Below are 22045 nucleotides of genomic sequence, written 5' to 3' on the forward strand. Positions count from 1 at the left end.
TTCCACTTTTACACTTATACCCAGACAGGTTAGGAGAAAACTCAACTTGAAGAGCAATGCATCCAAACAGGCCAAGGCAGGGAAGCAACAACCTCCCCACTGAAGGATCCCAAGAAGAGGAGGCTGGTGGTTGCCCAAAGTCACCGAGAAGGCCACAGCAAGGCCAGGACACCCTCTGTGTCCCAGTGGGCGCTGGCACGAGCCCCTTTCCCGGCTGCCTTCCCTGGGGGGCAGAAATGCAGCCAGACCCCTGGGACAGCAAGGGATTATAAGGGCGGGGGGGGGGGGGTTGCAAAGCAGCTCCCCTTCTCCTCGCAGCCCAGAGGCAGGGTCGCCCCTGCCGCCCCTCCCCTGCGGCAGCCCAAACCCCCGGCCCCATCGCCCGCAGCCGGGGGGAGCCGGTGCCGGCCCCGGGCGGCCCCTGCCCGCCCTGCTGGCAGCGGCGGGGCTGGGCGGAGAGGAGCAGGAGGCCGGTCTCGCCTCCCCCTTCCCTCTCGCCGGGTTTCCTTGCAGCATTTCCATGCTAGAGGTCTCCACCGAGCTGCGGAGAGAGGATCTGCCTGGCTGCGCCGGGCCCTCTTCCTTTGTGCATCCCGCCGGCCCCGGGCGAGCCGTGGCCCGCGCCGCCGCCGCCCCGCTCCGTCCCCCGCGGAGCCCGCCCGGCCCGGCAGGCAGCCGGCCGCCACGTCCCGCACCGGCCCGGCCCGGCCCGGGCAGCGGGGGGGCGGCGGGGCCCGGCGGGGCCGCCCCGCCCGCAGCGCCGCTCCGCTCCGCTCCGCGCCCGCCCGGCACTCGCGGATGCTGCGCGTCTCCCCCGGCCGCTGCTGCTAAATGCTGAGCGCCGGCAGGATGGAGGAGTTTCAGAGCGAGGAAGAGGAGCCCTGGTACGACCAGCAGGACCTGGAGCAGGGTAAGGACTGAGGGGCTGGGGCGGGGAGGGGGGGCAGCACCGCGCAGGGGGGCCGGCCCCAGGCAAGGGGCAAATCCCGGCGGCAGGATGCCCCCTGCCCAGCCGCCCCTTCGGCTTGCAAGCCCCGCGCCTCGTCCTGCGCTGGCACCGCCGCAAAAAACCCCGGCTGCTCCCAACCGCTGCCCCTGGCCATGCGAAGTTTAAACCTGGCAGGTCCAGGGTCTGGCCTGAGCTCCAGGTTGGGGGGATTTGGGTGCGTGACATGCACAAGGAAGCTGGTTCCCCAGAAAACTTGCTGCGGGCGGAATCGCACCCGGAGAGTTATGATAGACTGCTTTAATCTCCGAGCAGTTGCAGGTGGAGTTATCAGACACACTGGTTAGCAATGAATACCTCAGAAATGATTTATCGCGAAGCTGAGGATGCTGAAAGTGTTTCCCAAAAGCTCCTGGTGTACAAGCCTAAATCCAAAAGGATATTAAGCTTCTAAATCACAGAGTTACTTTTGGAGATTCTACCAGGCAGCCATAAAAGCAGGAAAAATGGGGAAGGAGAGAAAAATCAATGTCATTTCAAACAGCAAAAATAGGTTGGCTGGAGAAAGATAAATATTCACTTGTGTAGTTTGCTTTAAAGTAAATGTACTTACATTTGCATTAGTTCTGTACAGTCTTTATCTTAAGGCTGGACAGTTGGTGTCTGTGTGTATTTGTTTTGTTTTGGTTTTTTTTTTGCTTATCTTAACATTTTGAGTCAACACACAGTAAGTAAACAACTGGAAAAAGTCCTGTTTCAGATGAGCGGCCCTCCAAGGAACCAGACTTGTCAATGTATAGGGAAAATCATTTGTACCTAAATAGTTGCCCCTCTAAGACATTGCACTATAGGTACGTTACAGTTACATATTTATTTTAGCTGGCTGACTGTCAGTAAGGATGTGCAGTCCCGCTGCAGCTGTAGTGCCTCGGCCCACCATCGCTCCGGTACATTATGTCATGATTTAAAGTTTACACAACTTCAGCTGCAGGGCAGAGGCTCAGGAGGGAATGATAACCAGCCCTCAGTGATTTTACCGCTCGTTTTTAACCCCAACTTCTCAGTTAACAACAGTACCCATAGCTGGATATCAGGCCCTGTTCTGCAAAACACAACGCTTGAATTAAACCAGGGCAGAGAACAGAGCTGGAGCTATCAGCTGAAGAAACAGTGCAGCCTTTGAATGCTCAGAAATTCACATTTCTGGGTGACGTCTTTGCATGGCTCACAAGGGGACCAGGCGCTGGGCCAAGGGCAGGATGCAGGCTGAGGAACAGCGGGACTAAGAATGAATACAGGGAGAGTCAAACGACGCGGGACCGATTGATTTTTAGCCTAACGCTGTCACTGGTCTCAAGTTCATGAGTCAGCACTCACTCAGGTGCCACTAAGAGCACCTTACCGCTGCGGGCCACCTTCCCAGCTCTGTCCCAGCGGCGTAAATGCAGAATAACTGACTTCAAATGCTGGATTGACGCTGCAGATAGACGCCACCTTCAAGTATATATAGAAAACAGACCCGAAACAAAGCCCAGCTGTGGGGTTTGCAACCTCCTGTAAGAGCGAGGGCGGTATAGACTTAGGCAAACCCAGAAGGAGAGCTGGGGAAGGCTTTAACTGAAATCAGTGAACTGGAAAGGTCCTACGGGGTAATTACAACTACCATTAATTCGCGTGATGCACAAAGCGCCAGTAAGGCCAGCGCTAGTCTCTTCGCAGGGTCGCGAAGCCGCTGGTTGGGAAACGGGGGGCGGGCGGGCGGGCGGGCGGCGCGAGACGTTGGCTCGGCGCAGCGTGATTACGGGGCGGGCGGCGCGGCCGCGAGGACGGGAACGCCAGCGGCCCGGGGTCGCGCACCAGCGGCACGCTTGGCAGCAGCGCGGGAAGACGGATGACAAAAGCATAGGCTGAAAGACTCGCCGTTAGGAGCAAGGGGTGGGAGAAACAAAAGCAGCCTAAGCTGGGAGCGAGGAGAAGGTTTTACGTGAATCGCGTGGTTGCTGGGCCTTTTTTCATGATTTCACAGTATCATCAAATATTTATTACATTTACACCCCAAACTGTTTGCTAAGCAACGGACGGCTTAACTGGGAGCTCTGTGATGATTATGTTGATTAACCATTTTAGCAGCACAGAGTAAGTCATGCCTCCAGCTCCGCTCCAAGCACCTGTTACTTCCCTCCCCCATCCTCCATCTCCGGCTTCCTGAAATGAGACTTTTTTTTGGAGGAAACAACCCCCAATCCCTCTGCTTTTCTGAAGCACCCGCAGTGACTGATTGCAGCCGCCACGAGCCTCCGAGGTGGCGAGATCTGGTCTCCAGCCTCAAGCCCTTACAGCCTCGCTCGAACGAAGCCAACGCCGCTCCGCTCCCTGTACCGGTTTCCCAGTGGTCGCCTGCCCGGTCGAAGGGGTTGTACTGAGATGCTTCAGCACTTAAAATCCCAGGAGACTGGAGAGCAACGAGGGGACAAAGCGCTGGTGCCCTCTGAGGTGTTTCGTTCCCGTGGTGTTCCTTCGAGGCAGGCTCTCCGATTTACAGCGAGCCATAAAAAAAAAACGGAGGCGCCGATTGCTTGCTAGCCTGGCTTTGCTCGTTTGCCAGGCTTCCCGCAGGCATCAGCGCTGCTTTGGTTCGGCTGCAGCCCCACCTCGCGCGGGCTGGCGAAAAGGCCTGCGGGATCGGCGGCTGTAAGCGCTCAAAGAGGAGCACGCCAGCGGTCGGCACTCGCCGAGGACAGCTCCAGGGAGCCGTTCTCCAGCTGCTGGGAGCTGATGATGTGGCTACGGTTGCATCATGCTCTGAGCACAGGGCGTACGTGCAGCCAGGCCCCGAGTGAACGAATATGAGCTAAAATTAGAGAAGCTGAGCTGGGGAAGAGCGGGGACACCTTTCCCAGGCATTAGACGCGTTTGTGTTCACAATGGCTGCGTGCCAAGTCAATCATGTGGATCCAAATAGAGCGGAAACCGGGACCCAGCAGCTACCTGCCACCGCTTCTAGCCTCCCCGTCCCTCATTCCAGGCTCCTAAAGCAAGCCCTTCTCTCATTCACCCTGCTGAACGCCCTGATCTCCCCAGCCTCCCCATCCCCGTGCCAGAGTTCAGGTCTAAACCAAAAAGCACAAGAGCGAGGCCTAAGAGAAGGTCCCCAAAAGCCACCCCTGCTGCCCCAGAGCCTGGACCCAGTGCAAGCGTTGAGGCAATTCCTCCTGCGTAAATTGAACCGCCTAGCACTGCTCCGAGTTAGCCAGCAGGACCGGAGGTACTCCAGGAGCCAGCACATCATCTCACTGCCGCTGCGAGACTGATAGTCCTCTCCTCCCGGGAAGCCACACAAACTTCTGGGCCAACCTGTCTGCAATGCAGAATTAGGACTTTATGGCTGTAACCTCTAAAGGTCTCTAGATCTAAGCATCTTATTTTAATTCCTCCCCCTGACAAGTATGCGACTGCTTGCATGCTAAGAAGGAAAATGATACAAGGTGCTGAGCTTGCACCACTCCCAACTCATCCGTGTAAAGACGTGGGGTCACGAGTGCTCCGGTGATCAGCTCCGCTGTCGCTGGGGAGCGCAGGGGATCGGTGCTAACATGCGGCTGGCAGCCGCAACTGCCCGTTTTCTGCCACCACCCAACCTCGACGGGGTGGTCCATAAAGCCACAACACACAGCCAGCTTGCCCAAACCATTCACTGCGTTGGGGAGCAGGCGGTACCCCAAGTTGTCCCTCGCGATGCAGTTTTCCCAGCTGCCCAGCTTTGGGAATAAACTACACAGTTTTGGGAATAAGCCAGGAGCGCAGCAGTTAACCTGCTGTCATTCCTCCCCAGCTGCCAGTCGGAGGGACCGAGCTGTCTCTGCGGTGGCTGAGCCACTTATTTAGCAGTGCGGTACTGCAGGTAGCTAGCTCTCGGTAGTGGGAAGTTTTCGGTGGCTCATTGCTGAGCTGCTGAGGAATCTTAGGCTTGGAAATAAGAGGGACTAGAAAGCCCCAGCAGACAAGGAAATAAAATGACATTTAGGTCAGTCTTTCAGATGAGGAAGCAGTGAGAGCCTCCAGATCTGGAAAAATATATATTCCTAGAACACAGATTCCCCTGGTACATGAGGAAGGCAAAAAAACAGGGCATAAGAGAGCCCCGCACAGAGCGGCTCTCAGGACCTCCCTGCCAGACTCACAGAAACTCCTTTCTCCAGCTGCTGAAACCAGGCACATACTTCCAGCTGTGGGAGGGAGCGGAATTAGAGGAACTACTGGAAAGAGGGAGAGGAGAAGAGAAGGAAGAAACCAGAGGATTTTTCTCCATCTCTCTGCTAAGCAGAGGCGTTGCTCCTTGGCAAGGCTGCGTGCGAAGGATTTATGGCGCATCCACAGCTCCATCCGCAGCAACCCCGAGCCGCAGGAGCTTGGAGCCTAGGAACAGCCCACCGCTGTCGCCCTGCAAGCGGAGCCTGTCCCCACCATGGATGCATTTTCCAATCCTCATTCATTTCTTCAGTACCAGCCAGCGCCGGCTCGTGACAGGGAGGGTGCGCTGGGTCCATGTGACAGGTGGAGCAATGACAACATAAGGGCCCGATCCTGCTGCTCCAAAAAGCAGCGCCAGTGCCCAGGCTAATGCACAACTTCTCACTTTCAGACAGTTATCGCCTCTGCTAAAAGGCCTTTTGCAAAGACGCAGAGTGATATATCCCAGCCCCATCTGACTCTAAAAGATCTCCACATCCTCTGACCAGATGCATCTTTAAGATCTCCAAAGCTACTACTTAACATGCTCAAAAGCACATACGCAGGCCAAGAATTTAGGAAAATATGCCTCTCAGAAAATATCTTGGAGGAATGAGACCAGATGTTCCACAACTGCTGGTCTTCATGCAGCTGGGAATTTTAAATTGATTTTCTGTCTGTTTTAGTTTGTTTTTTTCCACAAGTACAAGACAGACAGTTATAAACCTTCTCTCCAAAAGGTGACTGTTTGCAGGTTTATACAGCGGTTCTTTTGCACTCTTTTGGCAAGTTACTCTAGTTTATCTTGGTCCAGTATGTGGTACAGCCGCCTTGGTACTTCTCAGTTAACTTGTCTCCTCCCTGCAAATGTCAGTAGTTAGAGCATGCAGTATCTGGGTCAGCTCTGACCTCTTCCAGTTACGGAGCTGCAGCAGTGGCCGTCGTAACTAGGATGTTATCATGCTGTCTTCCAAGTTTTCTTGGCACGCAAGCAAGGGCTCAGTCCTGGGAAGACGCACAGGATCGCGAGCCGGTGGCTGAGCACCGCTCTCTGTTGTGGGAGGCAGAGCAAGGAGAAGTGAGCATACCCCCTTAGCATCCGTCCTGGAGGCTGAGCTGCCTCCTGGAAACCAGTCCTGGCGCTGGGGCTGAACACCTAAAGAAGCATCGCCCTGCAGTAGGTCCACTAAATGCAGTCAAAACTAGTGCTGCGTGTAAATAAACCAGCAAGAGAATTCACCAAGTGTGGGATGACCCCTTTTCCTTGCAAGCTCAAACGGGAAGGCTGCAGCGCTATGCTCCCACCCAGCAAACGGCACCGGTAACACCTGAGGCCAGGGCCTCCTTCCGCAGGGGCCAGAGCTGGCTGGCACCAGCTGGCAGGAGTTAAGCGGAGGGGCCGTTTGAGCTGGGCACTTAGACAAATGAGACTTCAAAGCCTTTCCTCGTGCAGGTGGAAGGGAGCAGCAGCAGGCTAGATCACGCGAGATGAGCACGCTGTTCTTTAAAGCCAAGCTAGAGAAGCCAGGCAGGTTTCCAGAGTTACTGCCCAGGGTCAGGCCGTTTTCTATATTTGACTGTAACATGCCCGTGACAGAAGGATCCTCTCCGTCCCTGCACAGCCCCGATACACGAGAAGCAGTGCACGGGCGTAAGCAGCAGCCTCAGCCCTGGCAGGCGGCCCTGGGGGCCGCTCCAGCTGCAGGACAGCTGTGGGGCCGGAGCGGACACCGCTGGGGGTGCCCAGCGACCGACCAAACTGCTGGGGACCCGCGGTGCCACCTGCACCGCAAGGGCGGCCGCGTCGGCCTGCGAGAGCCGGGAGCGGGAGAGCGGGCGGCGGGAGCGCGGCTGGGACTGCAGAGCTGACGTGGTGGTGGCAGCCCGTCGCTGGGGGGGCCGATCCCTTCTGCACGGACCGGCCGCCCTGGCCTCTGCCGGCTGCCGCCTTTGCTGGGAGCTCCACGCGTGCACGAGCATGCAAATTCTCCCTTGCGCTAATCCTCATCGTCCGTCCCAGGTCAGTCACAACCTCCTGCCCCCCCCCCAACCGCTGGGGAGATTCCCACGTGGCATCAATCCATGCATCTCTGTGTCTTTAGCTTTAACAGAGCACAAGCCTCTATTCACGTGGTTCTCTGCATCCCACCATAATTAATTAGCTGGCGCTCTCTCCGCTGCCTGGAGGAGGGATGTGTGCAGGAAAGCGCTGGCTTCCTTTCTCCCTCCATCTCTTTCCACTCTTCTCCTCCCCAGCAACTCCACCTGTATTTATTTAGGATGCTTTCTGATCCAGGTGCAGCATCGGAGCCTCTGAGCCGCCACTCACCGAGCACTTTGAAACCACTTTAGCCGACAAGGCAAACACAGCCTCGGAGGCTGTTTAGATAAGAGAGCATCAGGGAAAGGTGCAGACAGGGCCCAACTGTGCTTTAATAACATACTCTGTGTTATCATGCTCCGACAACATGGCAAAACGCATGTTGACTGCTACAGGCCCGGGGATGGGGCTGCTGTATACATGTTTGTATAGACACCTACATCTTATAAGCAGGGGAAACCATCCTAGGTCTCAACCTGATATCCACCCATCTAGAGAGACCTGGGGGCACAGAATGGTAGAGAGCAGAAGAAAAGAATGGGAGCATAAAACTAAACAACAGAGAAGCCGGAAGTTCATCTGAGAGGGAAAAGGATTTAAAAAAAAAAAAAAAGAGCTGATAGAAAGTAAATACTGAATAGGACTGAAAAATACAGAAGGCAAAGTAGTGAGCCAGCAGGGTCCAAGGAGGCTGGAGGGCCTGTGTCCAGCCCAGCATGGTATAGCCGGTCCATCCCTGAACCCCTGTCACCTGCCAGGGAAGGGGGTTCGCGCGGAGAGAGCGGGCACGCTTGCTGCCCTCATCCCTGTTGGCGTTTCCCACTCCCTGGTGGGGACGCTTTTGCTCAAGGACTTAGCTTCTGCAAGGCATCTCAGAGGGACCTACTCTCGGTACGTCATGCTCATCTCAACTCCTCGCAAACCAGCCCCGAGCTTCTCCCATGACCAGGGAAGCTGGCATAGGCGTAGGCAGCCCAGGGGTACGGGATGGATTACACAAAAGAAAGAAAAGGGAAGGAAAAGGAAGAACAAAAGCAAGCAGGAAATCCAGCAAATCTCATTAGGCTACTGGAGTACCAGCAACGTCCGTGTGCCCAACACCAGCTCAGTCTAGACAGAGCCACAGGCTGAAACGAAGAAGGGGAGAAGGAGGATGCGTCTGTGCCGCTGGGGATTTCCCCACACGTGCCCACCTCTGCCGGCGGCATCTCTCCCCCTTGCTGCATTGGGCTGCTCTGCAAAGCAAACGCTGCCTTTGCGGTGCACCAGATTGCACCAAAATGGCAGATTCCCACTGAACACACACACAACATCCAGTGCAAAGCTGATTTTGGTAGGACCGTCTGATTTATACCAACACAAAGAGAGATGGAGAATCCATCCCTTGGCAGAAACACTGGTGGTCCTCTCCAAAAGCTCTGCCTGGCCATGGGAAATCCTATCAGCCGTGGAGTGGGCATGACGACAAGGCTTTTGCACATCCACACGTGCCTGTAGGCTGTTTGTGAGATGCTGTCAGATGGCACTTGCTTTCTCAGTACCCAGTAAGTTCCACTGCAAAGTTTATAAGCACTAAATACGCAGAGTCCCTCCATCACCTGCCGTGGAGCGGCAGGCAGTAAGAGTGATATGCAAAGGCTGATCTTCACTCTAATGGACCCAGACTGCACAATCCCTTGCAACTAAAAAAATAAATAAATGAGCTGCAAGTACACCCTACCCTGGGGTAAATCAGCATAGCATCATTTATTTAGATTTTGAAAGGAATAATTGTACCTACCCTTGACTCTAAGTACCCACGTGTAACGGCGCAGACAACAAACGCAATTAAATTCAACATCAACAGCATTAAACATCAGCTCTTAACTCTCAGCCTCATCCATCAGCTACCAAGCACCCTGAACCGCCTGTGGAGACCCCCCGCACCAGGGCTCTGCCAGCTGTTCCCAAGCTGTGGGTCACACTTGGCCCATCCCAGCCACCAGCTAAAGCTCAGCGGTGTGGGCAATTATTTAAAGATAAGGGGCAAAGTGCAGCAGCCTTTGCCTTCTTTTGGCACCACAGATGTTGAGCCCCTCCGAGCAGCGGGCATGTTTCCTCGCAGCCTAAATGGTTGAGTTGTTCAAGGTAAGAGAGACGAGGCAGGGAAGCCAGAAGTGCCTGCTCCAGGTGGCACCTTCCTCTGGACAGCTGTATTTGTGAGGCTGGTTTGAACAGCAAATGGACACAGTTCTGCCAGGAGCAGCCACAACATCCCCCACCAGGCTTGCAAACCCCCGGAGCAACAACCAACAGACACAGGCCAGCACCAGGAGCGCAGAAATGCCTCCAAATCCTCTTTGGGCTGCATTGCAAGCTGCTGGGAAGCCCGGGGCAGCCGGGAAGCGCTCGGCTCCACGGCAGACCCTTGCAGCGCACACCCGGCACTCCCACGAGATGCTGCAGCGTGTGAATACCTGGCAGCGTGCTCCTCAGCCCATTTCAGTCAAACGTGACCGTCAGCAGGTTTTGGGTCAGGATCTTCTGAAGTTTGTCCAGAGATGCAGACCCAGCAGATTTCCCACGGGACTCCCCGGACAGAGGCGCTCCGGGCCAGCAGCCGCCCCGCTGGAAAGGAAGGAGCCTCCAAGGCAGCAGCACCCAGCACCATGCTCCACTTGGACCCAAAGCCCTTCTCTCTTCCCCTTCTCTTTTCGCCCTCTCTTTTCTCTTCCCCTCCCTCCTTGCCAAGGCGCCTTCCCCACCGAAGCTCGTGGGGGAATACGGCCTCGCTGCCCTGTTGAGCTCCCGGCCTGGCTCCCTGTTTGGAGACGCAGGACGTCTCGTTGGCTGGTGTCCATCAGCAGGGTCACAGCAGCACTCGCGGCAGTACCGAGGACCAGAGGGCAAAGAGCTGGTTATGCCCAGGACACTTTGCAGCCACGCTCTGCGGTCCTTATTGCCCCAAAAGGATTCGGGCGACATCGGGGCCCCCAGTACGGTGATGTTTAAGTTGAACATTGGCCGTTTCACCAGCGATGCTTTCAGCACAGGCAGGCTGCCGCGAGCGTTCCCGGGCGGTGGGTCGGGCGCACCGACCGGACACGCAGCACAGCCGTGCCCTGCCTCCTTATTTCTTCTTCTTCCGAGCTGAGCAAGGAGCGGGGAAGGGAGGCATCAGCATAACTGCTAAATTAGGGCAAGTCAGACGGTATCGGCTCTCTGATCTGACTGTGGAGAAGCGATGAGCAATACGAAAAATTACGGGGAAACCACAGCGCTCTGCAGAGAGGCTCCCTAAATAGTTCTCCCTCCATCCAAACAACTTGTGCATAAATTCACCTTCGGCCTAGGGTCTCCGAGGTCTCTAAGGAAGAGAGGAGCTGTGTCCTACCCAAGCCCCGTAGGCACCGTGGTTAGCACTAGGAGCAACAGGGATCTGGTCTAAAGAAGACATTAAAGCACTTCCCTGCACCATCCCCACAGGCCAGGGGGACCCCCAGGGGCCCATCAGGTGGGGAGAGAGGGCTCGGCTGCGAGGGATCGATGGAGACAGGATTACAGGGGATGTTTTGGCTGGCAGGCAGTGTGCACATGTTGACAGCTACGGCTGTTTAGAGACATTAAAGGAACCAATTCCCCCGTATCCTTCGAGCCTGGAGTCTCCCAGGCCCTTACACTCAAAATGGAAAAGAAGAACGAATTTCCCACTCAGAGCTCTCTTCTTTCCCACTTCTCCCCAAACGCTGCCCATTTCCCCCATTAAATTATTGCTGACAGAGCCCTTTAAATTACGATGCGGGATCTTGCACTGCCTAATCCACTTAACTCAACCCCAGCTGATTAAATTGGATGCCATATGGTGGGCGAGCACTGATGTAATCCGCAGGGACGGGGACACTCTCGACTCATTCCCCGGAGCCCAGCACGGAGCCCCCTCTCCGCACGCCGCTGCGCCGGGACCCTCCTCGCTGCCTCGGTCCGGCAGGACAGGACACGATTTGCAACGTGCTGGTCACCGGCAGCGATACAGGCTCTGGCAAGGCACCCGTGCAGTTCGATACAGCCCCAGGCAGCTTAAAGGCACAAACGCTCACCCATCTCTGCTGACTGTTCCCCAGCCAGTTTAGCAGACACTCCGTTTCCCCAGGGCACTTTGGAAATTGGAGAAATTTTGTGGCTGTAGAATAGGCAAAGGACGTCTGTCCACAGGGACACATGCCAACATCTTGATTACGCTCATAGCTGAGATGGCAGCCCTCAGACCAAGTCACTGCAATTACGGTTATTATAATTAAAAAGGTCGCATCCTAGAATAACTCCCTGCAATACAGGCCACAGCTGGAGAGCTAATTCCCATGGTCGAGGGAAGATTTGAGGATGCACTGAACAGCTGTTGGCTTGGGCTAGATCTCGGCAGCCAACCCTCTGGCACCATCATCGCCACACAAAAAGAAAAGCAGACATCGTGCAAACTAATACCGTAACGGTACATCCAGCACTGAAGCATTATCCATCAGGATCCCTCAGCAAGCACTAACAACAGTTCTTCCCCTGCAAGCGCTCATGGCCGAGAGGTTGGTACCTGCCTCACTTTATGGCTGTGACGCTTGAAGTGCGAGAGATTCATGATTTTCCCAGGCTCAGAAGCCATCCCAGGTGTCCTGGCCCCCCATCCTCTTGCCCTGGTGGCCAGGTATCACTGCTTCCCAATCAACAGCGTGCCCAAATTAACCGCTGGAGGAAATTACAGCCGCTCCCAGCTCCAGCAGGGCCTTCGCAAAACACGCCACGAGCTGTGCAGTAGAGACGAGAGCGTTAGGATGGGCCGAGGAAACGCCAGGGAGGAGACCCCGCTCCCCAGGCGTGCCGCAGCGTTGCAGCGCTCGCCTAGTCAAAAGCTGAGCGACGACCACGTTGCAAACAGAAAGAGTGGTAATACGCATTAGCATCGGTTGCTTACCTTTTGGGTTCGAAGGCTTGAGGTCAGATTTTCAGTCTGCCACTGTTAAGAGCTGGAAATTCGCTTTTTAAAGCATCAGGAAAGCTGGGAACCCACATGATCCCAGGAGACGGGGCTTTAAGAAAACAACTAACTGCTGTGAAAGTGGAGGGATATTGCAAGAGCCAGCTGTGCCATCACAGGGCCAAGAACAGCATCCCCTGCGGCACTCAAGCCTCGGCCAGTACAGGACTCGCAGGGCTCTGGGTATGTTTTTCATGCAGGAGGTGACAAACCCAGCGCTTCAGCTGACCACACCGTTAACAACCGTTTTCCCTGCCCTTCAGCAGCTTCTTAAAGGCTTTTAGGGACGGAAAAGAGAGAAAACGATGTGGTTCTTCCTCACCGACCTTTGCATCACCAGGCTTCACTCAATCAGCAGCAAAAGTTTGGGTACACGAGGGAAAGAGCCGGGAGAGCGCGGGCCCTCTCCCCTGCCGCCGGGCTAACAGCTCCCACCCCGCAACGACGGCTCTCCCCGGCCGGGGACAACCCCGCGCGCGGCCGCCGCGGCGGAGGCAGGCGCTGGCCCAGGGAAAGAGCGGCGAAGCCGGGAGAAGGACGAGGCTGAGCGCCCGGCGCCCTCAGGGCGCACGCCGTCTTATTACTCACGTCAGTCTATCAGCAAGTGATGGAGGGAGGCCGATGCGGGAGGCAGGACGCTCCCTTCGTTAGAGATGATAACGTAACGTACAGAACATCCCCGGGGGGCCTCACAAGGCTTTAGCAACCCTCGCGCTAATCCTGACGGATGCTGAGCCCCTCTCAGCCATCGCCCGCCCCAGGCCTCGGCGCGGGAGGCGCCGGCCGGCCGCAGCCAGGCCTCGGGGGCCTGATTGCGGCGCCGCCGCGTGCCCCGCGGCACAGCCCGGCTAGGACGAGTCCTCGGCCCGCCGCTGCGCCTCCCCTCGCTCCCGCGGCCCAGCGGGGCGCGAGGGCCAGATCCTGCACGGGCCGTGAGCTCCTCTCCTTTCCTTTCCAGACTTGCATTTGGCAGCCGAGCTGGGGAAGACCCTGCTGGAGCGCAACAAGGAGCTGGAGGACTCGCTGCAGCAGATGTACGCGACCAACGAGGAGCAAGTGCAGGAAATAGAGGTAGAGACGCAGCCGGGACCGCTCGGGGCTGTCACCGCCGTCACCGGAGGGAGGTGGCCGGGAAGGGGTGCCTCCACCGGCGCAAACAGCTCGCAGAAATGACAGGATGTACCAAGGCGGGTGGGAGGTGAAGTCCATTCCATTTGTGGCCAAATCAGGGTGGATTAAGCCTGGATGAGGTTCCCCTTCCCCGACTAATGGGTATTTTCCCCCCGTCCCGCATTTCCCCCCCCCCCCCCCCCAAGATGCACACACCAGATTTCCGAACCAGCACTGGTTGCATCTGGGGCACATCTGGCCTCGCCCTGCCCGCACGCCAGCCTCCGCACCCGTTCCTCTTCACGACTTTGCTCTGCTGCTGCTTTTTCTTGATTCCAGTCATTCATAATCGCACTTGTTCTCAGCGGCCCCTCGGCAGCGCTGTAACAGAGCCCTATTTTATGCCTCTAACAAAGGGGGCTTTCTCAAAGGGCTGCAAGCTGACCTACTGTTTCACGCATCCGTTGGGGTCAGGGGACTGTTTCTAAGAGCCCACGGAACTAAGCTTAGAGGCTTAAACCTACTGCACGCAGAGGGTTTCCTCCACTGGAAAACTTCCAGGCATCTGTGAATCAAAAAAAAAAAGGTTGAAAACCCACTGATTTAGACAGATGCTGGGCAGAGAAGGGAGGAGAGTGCACGAGAAGAGCAAACGAGGGCTGAAGTCTGTTCGCTGAGGAAATTGGTGAGCAGATTTAGCTGTCCCCCGCATCAGCCCTTCAGGAGTACGTTTGGGATCTGATACCAGCTGAGGGTGAACACTTGAGTAGATGCCCCCTTTTTAAAGGGCTGGCTTCTAAAAATCACTTTTCTTCAGCCAGCAGAGTGAGCCACAGAGATCTGGCTCCTTATGCAGTTGCAGCCCCCGAGCCCTCGCTCTCCCAAGCCCCTGGTGCTGTGGAGAGGAGGCCCAGTGCTTCGCAGGACATCTTTCAATAGCAGACTCAGAAAGGCAGCGCGCAGGAAGGGGTCTGTGAACCAGCAAAACCCAGGGGTCTCCTCACATTTCACAAACTCAGATTTTTAGTCTGAATTCCAAAGAAAACGCAGCTTCTGCAGCTGACGTGTCAACTGATCCAGTAACCCACCAGCCAGTTTCAGTCCGCTTTGGCGAAGGGGTACGGTCTCAGGGATATCGGCTTTCTTTGGGTGTTGTGAATAAAAGGGCACCTGAGTAGAGAGATGTCCTGCACAGAGGGCAAGGGAAGTTCAGCTGTCTTTTAGACACAAAGGCATCCACAGTGGGCAGGGGGTAGTATGAATACTTCAACTGTGGAAGCAGCTCCAGGCAGGTAGAGGATAACAGACACCGTATCAAGGAAGCAAAGGCGGTGGGAATTCTGCTTGTGAAATGCTCTAGACCTTGGACGTGAAGTGTTCTTGTTTCGGGTTTTCTTGCAGTACCTGACAAAGCAACTAGAGATGTTGCGGCAGATGAACGAACAGCACGCGAAAGTCTACGAGCAGCTGGACCTGACAGCACGCGACCTGGAGCTAGCTAACCAGAAGCTCGTGCTAGAAAGCAAGACATCCCAACAGAAGATACAGTGGTAAGGCTTCCCTCCTCCCACCAGAGCGATGCTGGTTAACGTAGGTCAGGCACAGCATAGGCACCCTTGGGACGAGGGCTGGATAAAGGACTTGGAAGCTGCCAGGAGAGAGGCACAGCAGCCTCTCCTCCTTGGAGCGTGTGTTTCCTTGGAGAAGAGGCACATAATCATATCAGGAAGGTCCCGAGTGGACAGCCTGTTGGGAACAACAGGCACAGAGCCGGTATCTAGAGAAACCTTGGCCAGTCCGTGCTGAAACACTAGCTTTTCAATAACTTCATAAAACAGGCCCACAACCAAGGTCATCCCTGGAAACAACAGAATGTTAAGCCATGTCCTTGCAATGCTGCATCTTTTGCAAATGACTGTACAGAGAGGGACATTTTAGAGCAGAGAGTTTCACCAACTGCATTCACAGACAGGATAAAACCAAATCTCTGGCCGGTCTCTCCCTGATTATTTCTACAGCGGAAACAAGAGGGGAATAAACTGCTCGCTTGCTTGCCTGAGCCCTTTAGCGCAGAGATATTCCAAGGTAGTGCCTATGCCCCGGAGGTGATTGGTTTAGCCAACTGATTTGAGAACAGAAGGTCACAAATTAACACGATCCCCCGCTTCGATCCCTCACCCTTCTCTATAAACACTCCCATTCAAGAGGGACCGTGCAGAGAGGGACCAACCACTGCCATGAAAAGCAAGGGCTCAGCTGTCACACTCGCAGGGCACACAGGAGAAACCTGAGCTCTGTCGGGAAGTACCTTCCACAGATCCACTCTCTCTTTATGGGAAGAAACATGTTGCAAAGACCCGTGGCTGCCGTGCCTGCCTCCTCACCTGTACTCTCTCTCTCTGTGCCTCGCTGCAGCTTGACAGAAACGATTGAGGGGCTGCAGAACCAAGTGGAGGAGCTGCAGAAACAGGTGGAAGAAATGCGGAGCTTGGAGCAGCTCCGCATTCGGCGGGAGAAGAGGGAGCGGCGCCGAACCATCCACACCTTCCCCTGCCTTAAGGAGCTGTGCTCCAGCCCCAGGTACAGAGGAGCAGGGAGGGCTCAGCCTTACCTCTAACAGCGCCTCCAACCTTCTCCCCCAGCTCCTGTGCCCATGAGCAGGGGATGGGGTGGGCCAGCCTCTCTAAGGGCATACATAAACCATATAGATCCAGGCTCTGCATCTGAGCCTAAAACTTGATGCTGGAGATGAAGGGAGGACCTCCTCTCCTACATGACCACCTGAGCAGGTGGAGTTGGCAAGGCAGAGCCTTCCCAATCCAGCATCAGCGACGCCTTCACTGGGGAGATGTAACAACCTCTTTTTCAGGGGCAGGAACAGCTATGAAGGAGGACTCAGTCACCTTACGCAGCTGCACTGGGACTGGCCAAGGGGACAGGCAGCATCTGGAGAGGTTGCGGTTCTCCTGGCATGGTGGCAGGAAGCTGTGAGGGAACACGCACCAGCCAGGACACAGTGCTTGATCTCTCCATAGATCAAACCAGCCTCTTCCAGTACGGTCCACCCAGTAACGGTCATCGCGTAAAGAGAATCATCAGCTTGACCTGCCCAGGCAGACTCGCCTCCCTGTCAACACAACTCAACTTTGCAGCCGCCTCCCAACAAAGGACCAGCACCTCTTGCGCACTGTACCCAGCTCAGCCAGTGCATTTTTGCTCCATACGACTCCGGTAGCCCCTAAGAGCACCAGTCACAGACCAAGATAGGCTACATGGTACCAGATGATCTACACAAACCTTCATCATTAGCACACACTTGGTCCTCCTGAAAACCCAGCCACTGTGTTAATTCATTGACCTCGTGAGGGCATTTCTTGCTCAGCTTTGTCCGTAATAGAGTCTTCTTTAAATAGATAAGCAATCAATAAACTTTCACTGAAAGCATCCACTGCCAGAGGATACGAACAGCCAACATTTTTACTGCAGCAGCAACAGGGATGTTATAAGGGCATAATCTAACCCCCAGCAAAATCCACTTAATGTCTATGTGGTTCTTTTCCCCACTGTCCCCCCAGCACCACTCTGCCCTCAATGCTGAGGGACTGCACAGTTTGGCTTTCAGCTCTGCAGTTGGTTTGAAGGTCATTCTGCCCTCTAGTAACTCAGAAATCTGTTCAATACCCTCCGCCACCATTCATGCCCCCTCGCCCAGGGGAAGCAGTGGTGCTTTCTTTTTTCCAATCTGTTCTAAAAAGATAGGATGCCATGAGCACTTTATTGAGAAGGAGGCAAAACACATTTCCTAAGAGCAACCTGAGGGACGGGGGAGCGTATTCTACATCACTACATCAGTTTTCTTGTAGTGAGCAATGAAGAGGGGATAACTCTGTCAAAAATCTTTTTCTGCCTCCCGTGTTTTGTAGATCTTCTCCCACTCTTTCTGGAGCACTTCCCAGACACAGGAAAGCACAGCCAGTACTTCCATTTTTTGACTGGGTGGGCTTTTTTATTGTTTTTGTTTGTTTGTTTTAAGTCTAGAGGCAGCAATGTAAAAACCTTAGTTCTACTTCTTTGGTTCTGGGCTAGGCAGTTTTTCTTCACAAAAAATTTTCTGCATTTACACCTTCCCTTTGCAAGCAAAGATGAGCATCTGAACACACGTCCTTTCACAAGTCCAGTAGGCACGGGGGAAAAGCAGCTTGCAGCTTCCTTAGGTGCTTTTCCATCCCATTATACCAATTCCTCTTTCCCTTCCAGTCCTGCAGTACCGTTGGGGCTCTGCCTGCACAAGGGCTCTTCCCTCTACATTCTGCCAGTGTTATTTGGGCCTGAAGGAGAAGGGAAGGTGAGCAAATAACCCCAAAACAAGACAGCTCCTTTCCCCATCTTGCTCTAGGGTCAGGAGGCAGATGCAGCAAGTACTGAATGAACTCCAGAAGGAAAAACCTAAAGCCCCCTACTTTCAACTCAAACTGGTAGCACTTGAACATTCTTCACTGCTTCGCAGCAATGCTGGTGGTTTGTCTGTTGATGGGATGAGTCTCTCACCTTTTAGGGTTTCATTTCCCTCCTGTCTTTCATCAGCATTGTCAAATCAGACAGTAGGATTGGTCTCCGTGTCCAGCAGGGCCTCAGCCACCCATTGTGGTTCTGGGCACACAGGAAGGAGAAATATCTTGCTCCATGATCTCAGATAGTCAGTTGGCTATTTCTTCTCTGAGCATCTGTGGAGTTACTTACATGACAGTAAGCCACAATCCGAGCCCATCATAGACTGTCATTTGGTTCATCTCTCTCAAGAGTCTTTTTTCTCTTTCAGGTACGAGGACGCATTCCAGGTCCACAGCTCTTCAATGGAGTTTAACCAGAAGCCACTGGAGCGGGAGAATGAGCGTCTTCAAGCCATGGTGAACTCCTTGAGGTCCCAAGTCAACCAGGAGAAGCAGCGGAAGGAGAGGGTTGAGCGAGAGTACACCTCTGTTATTCAGGAGTACTCGGACCTCGAGCAACGAGTGTGCGAGATGGAGAACTGCAAACTGCGCATCAAGGAACTGGAAGCAGAGCTCCTAGAGCTACAACAGATGAAACAAGTCAAGAAGTATCTGCTCAGCAGAGAAGACAACTTGTCTGAGGCCCTCCTTGAGCCACTGAATAACGCCCCAGAAGCAGACTACATTGACCTCTCCGAAGAGGAGGGAGGCAAAAATCACGGGCCGTCAATGACACCTTCCCCAAACCATCCTGTCCGGAAAAGCTGCAGTGATACAGCCCTCAATGCCATCGTGACCAAGGATGCTGTGAGCAGGCATGAGGGTAATTACACGCTGCACGCTAACAACGTGCGCAAACGGGGCATGTCCATCCTGAGAGAAGTGGACGAGCAGTATCACGCTCTGCTAGAGAAGTACGAAGAGCTCCTGAGCAAGTGCCGGCAGCACAAGGACAGCGTGCGCCACACAGGGGTCCAAACTTCCCGCCCCATCTCTCGCGACAGCTCCTTCAGAGACTTCCGGGGAGAGGGACACGAACTGGAAGAGCGGAAAACCATGGAGAAGACCATCACCAAACACGTGGAAGCTGTGGACAAGCGGCTGGAGCAAAGCCAGCCTGAGTACAAAGCTCTTTTTAAGGAGATCTTCTCCCGCATCCAGAAAACAAAAGCAGACATCAATGCCACAAAAGTGAAAAACAAGAGCAGCAAATGAGTCCTGACTCTTTGCAGTTCCCGCATACAATCTCAACAGCCAAGTCTTCTCTTTAGGCCCAGGAAAGGTTTTGTGGCCCCACTGCTTTGAAGGTTCAAGAAGCCTCATGTTATATTCTTGTATGTAAAGGGGACTCTCAAAACAAGAAAACGTCACGGAGATTCAAGTCACTTTTTTAAGCTAGGGCTCTGGGCAACTTGTTGGAAAAATTGTACATTGTAGTTAGTGGATTTGAGAAACTGTATGATGAATCTCTGCATGAGTTGCTGCCACAGCCAGAAATCACAACAGCAACAAAAACCACATCACAAAAAAGAAAACTGATCACTTCCCCCACCCTTTTCAGCTTGTCTTACAGTCACTCTGATTATCTGCAAGCAAAAGCCTGGATGTCCTCCAGCATTCTGCACCAGCTGGAGCGCAATGTTACAAAATAAAACAGGAAAAGCCATCAGAACTTCAGGGGCTGCTTGGGAACATCAGCCCAACCCCTCCACTTTGGTTTTATGGCTAAGAACCTGCACTTGTACCTGAGAGACTTTCATCTTTCCCCTTCCCTAAAGGGCAGTATGTTCTTGCTGTCTAAGCCATTCTCTTATTAGTCAGGTTTTTCAGCTATTTACAATGCAAGCTCATTGCAACTGGACAAACTTGAAGAGAAACATAAAACTGATTGTCCTGTCTTCATCAGCATCACTTAGTAATTCAGCCCATGCTCTCCAGACTTTGTAGGCATATGAGATTTCCTCGCTTTAAATCTGCCCCGGTACTTCAGCCCAGGTGAATCGCTGTGCCTGGCAGGAACTTGATGACCAGGGCTTTCACATAAGCTAGACAAGAAGTGCTATTACAGTATCAGAGGCATGCCTTCACGTCCATGGTCTGCGCATCAGCCCTCTGTGCTGTGCTGTTCAAGAGGTTGTCATTGCCCCGTTGTAGCAAGCTCCTCAAATATAACCTGCATGGGCTTGCAAAAACTGACTAGTAGTGACTCACACGTAGTAGAAGGATAACAACAAAGCAGCATAGTCTTACAGCATCAAGAGCACTGGCCCTAGCAGTAGTGCTGATCACATACCGTCCCGCACTTTTGCTCTGAATATATTACCAGATGAGAGGACAGATTTCAGTTTTCTGCTGAAAATAATCAAACTTGCCTGAGTTACTGTCTCCAAAGGTTGCACCTCTCATATTCCAGTTCACTTTCCAGCACTGAAATCTCCTCACTGTTGCTTCCACAGACACGCAAACACAGCCAAAAGGCCACTGCAGTCTCAGGAGTCACCAGTTTCCCTTTTTCATCAACTAGATGTTGACCTTTTTAGGTCAGATGTGCATTTTAAGCAGAGAAGCAGTATTCCATTACAGCTTAGGCGACATCCAGAGCATTGAGCCACAAGAAATGAGCGGTTCAGTATAAGCTACCTATTCTGTACCTGCCTGGAGAAAATTTAGGCCAGATTTGGATCCTATATTCACCAGTTTATATCCCAAAATCTCAAAATTGGTTGGGATTTTTGCTGTATTGACAAAAATAAATCTGGCTTTGGAGGAGGAAGGCTGTTAAAACATAATTATGCTCCAAATCTAAAGGCCTTGATGTTATGAGGAGCTACCTTGTTTCACTCACAATGAAATTAATATTGCAAAAATACCCCCTCAGTCCTCTCTCTTGTTCACATGGCTACCACTGAGGCAAGCTGGCAGGAATGTGATGACCAAATCACAGCACAGCCTCTCACATTGGCTATCCCATAGGTTCCCGTTCTGGAAGTGTCCTCCTCGAACTACACACCACCAAATGCTCCTCTCTTCCATGCTCTGCATTTTCAGGTGCCCGATGGCCCCATATACAAGAAACGTTAGGAGCCGCGTGCACTATTGTGGCTACCAGCTCTGTAACAGTATGGAGAACCTTCATGCCTTATTTATTTATAATGGAAAGCAGTTGTATTAAAAAAAATAAATAAAAACGAACAACAGTAACAAAAGCAGCATCAAGTTGATTTTCTCAGAGCGTTCACCAGCGCAGCTGCTGTCAGTAGCTGGCGCAACAAACATCAACACCCTATACTTAAACATTTGTACTAGGGGATAGCTGAAGTAATATTGTTTTAAGTCACCCAATGTTTGTTCTGCCGTCATTTGGTTGTTGCACAGGTGTGGGAAGAGAATCACTTCCACTTTCTCTTTTAACACTAGTGTGTGAATCAGCATCACAGTTAAGCGCACATCCGATTAAATATATTTTAAAATGTTTTATTCTCTTCTTAAATAAAAAGGAACACCAATATTCCCAAAGCTGAGGTTTTCTTTACAGTTCCTTTTACTTTTGGGAACAGCAGGAGAGTTATGGCTTTGATTTTCATGTATGATTTGGGTCAAGAAAATGCCTCAGGCTCCTTTGTAGAAAGCACAGAGAATATACCAAACTATACTGCTTCATTATTTATATAATATACGTTTTATGCAATTGGACTACTAACATTTGCCACATGAAAAGTGTTCTTTTGTCAGCTCTGAAGTGTCTATAAAACTGCACAATTTCTAAGCTTGCAATTCAAATGCCATTTTTGTTTTGGTCTTTCTTGAAAGCCACACATCAAAAAAATGACTGATGCAAGTAACAGTACTTGGTTTAACAAAAGCACAGCTGCAATATATCAGCAGTTCGTTCAGCAAAGTGCTGAAGGCATTTTCTCTGCATCCAAAAATATTAGTGGCCACATATATATATATATGTGCCAATGACTGTGTGATTCATAGCCCCCTGATTTTTCTTAAGTGAGGATTTCAGTGATTAAAGGAGGAGAAAATAAGCACCTTCTGTCCTTTTATCCCACCTTCTATCTGAATTTTTCAATGTGCTTTGAAAATACCAAGTAAAACTGCACTCTATTCAGAGGTAAGAAGAGAGTACTAAACAACCACTTTGCTTGCCACAGGAA

General features: G+C 53.0%; 1 protein-coding gene across 1 annotated transcript; it reads left to right on the forward strand.

The window, feature by feature from the left end:
• Positions 1–719: 719 nt before the first annotated feature.
• Positions 720–21388, forward strand: CDR2L (cerebellar degeneration related protein 2 like). Its single transcript, XM_068914071.1, has 5 exons — positions 720–910; positions 13241–13353; positions 14794–14942; positions 15808–15972; positions 18212–21388. The coding sequence occupies exons 1-5, from the start codon at positions 832–834 to the stop codon at positions 19095–19097; spliced, it is 1392 nt and encodes a 463-aa protein (XP_068770172.1). The 5' UTR covers positions 720–831; the 3' UTR covers positions 19098–21388.
• Positions 21389–22045: the final 657 nt, after the last annotated feature.

This window comes from Struthio camelus, chromosome 19, assembly GCF_040807025.1.
Source record: "Struthio camelus isolate bStrCam1 chromosome 19, bStrCam1.hap1, whole genome shotgun sequence".
NCBI classification, from domain to species: domain Eukaryota; kingdom Metazoa; phylum Chordata; class Aves; order Struthioniformes; family Struthionidae; genus Struthio; species Struthio camelus.

Excerpts from the sequence above, each read along its gene's own strand:
- CDR2L (XM_068914071.1), top strand. The coding sequence starts at position 832 with ATGCTGAGCGCCGGCAGGATGGAGGAGTTTCAGAGCGAGGAAGAGGAG. Across the intron at positions 14,943-15,807 it reads TCCCAACAGAAGATACAGTG|CTTGACAGAAACGATTGAGG; the intron begins GTAAGGCTTCCC and ends GCCTCGCTGCAG. Across the intron at positions 15,973-18,211 it reads GAGCTGTGCTCCAGCCCCAG|GTACGAGGACGCATTCCAGG; the intron begins GTACAGAGGAGC and ends TTTCTCTTTCAG.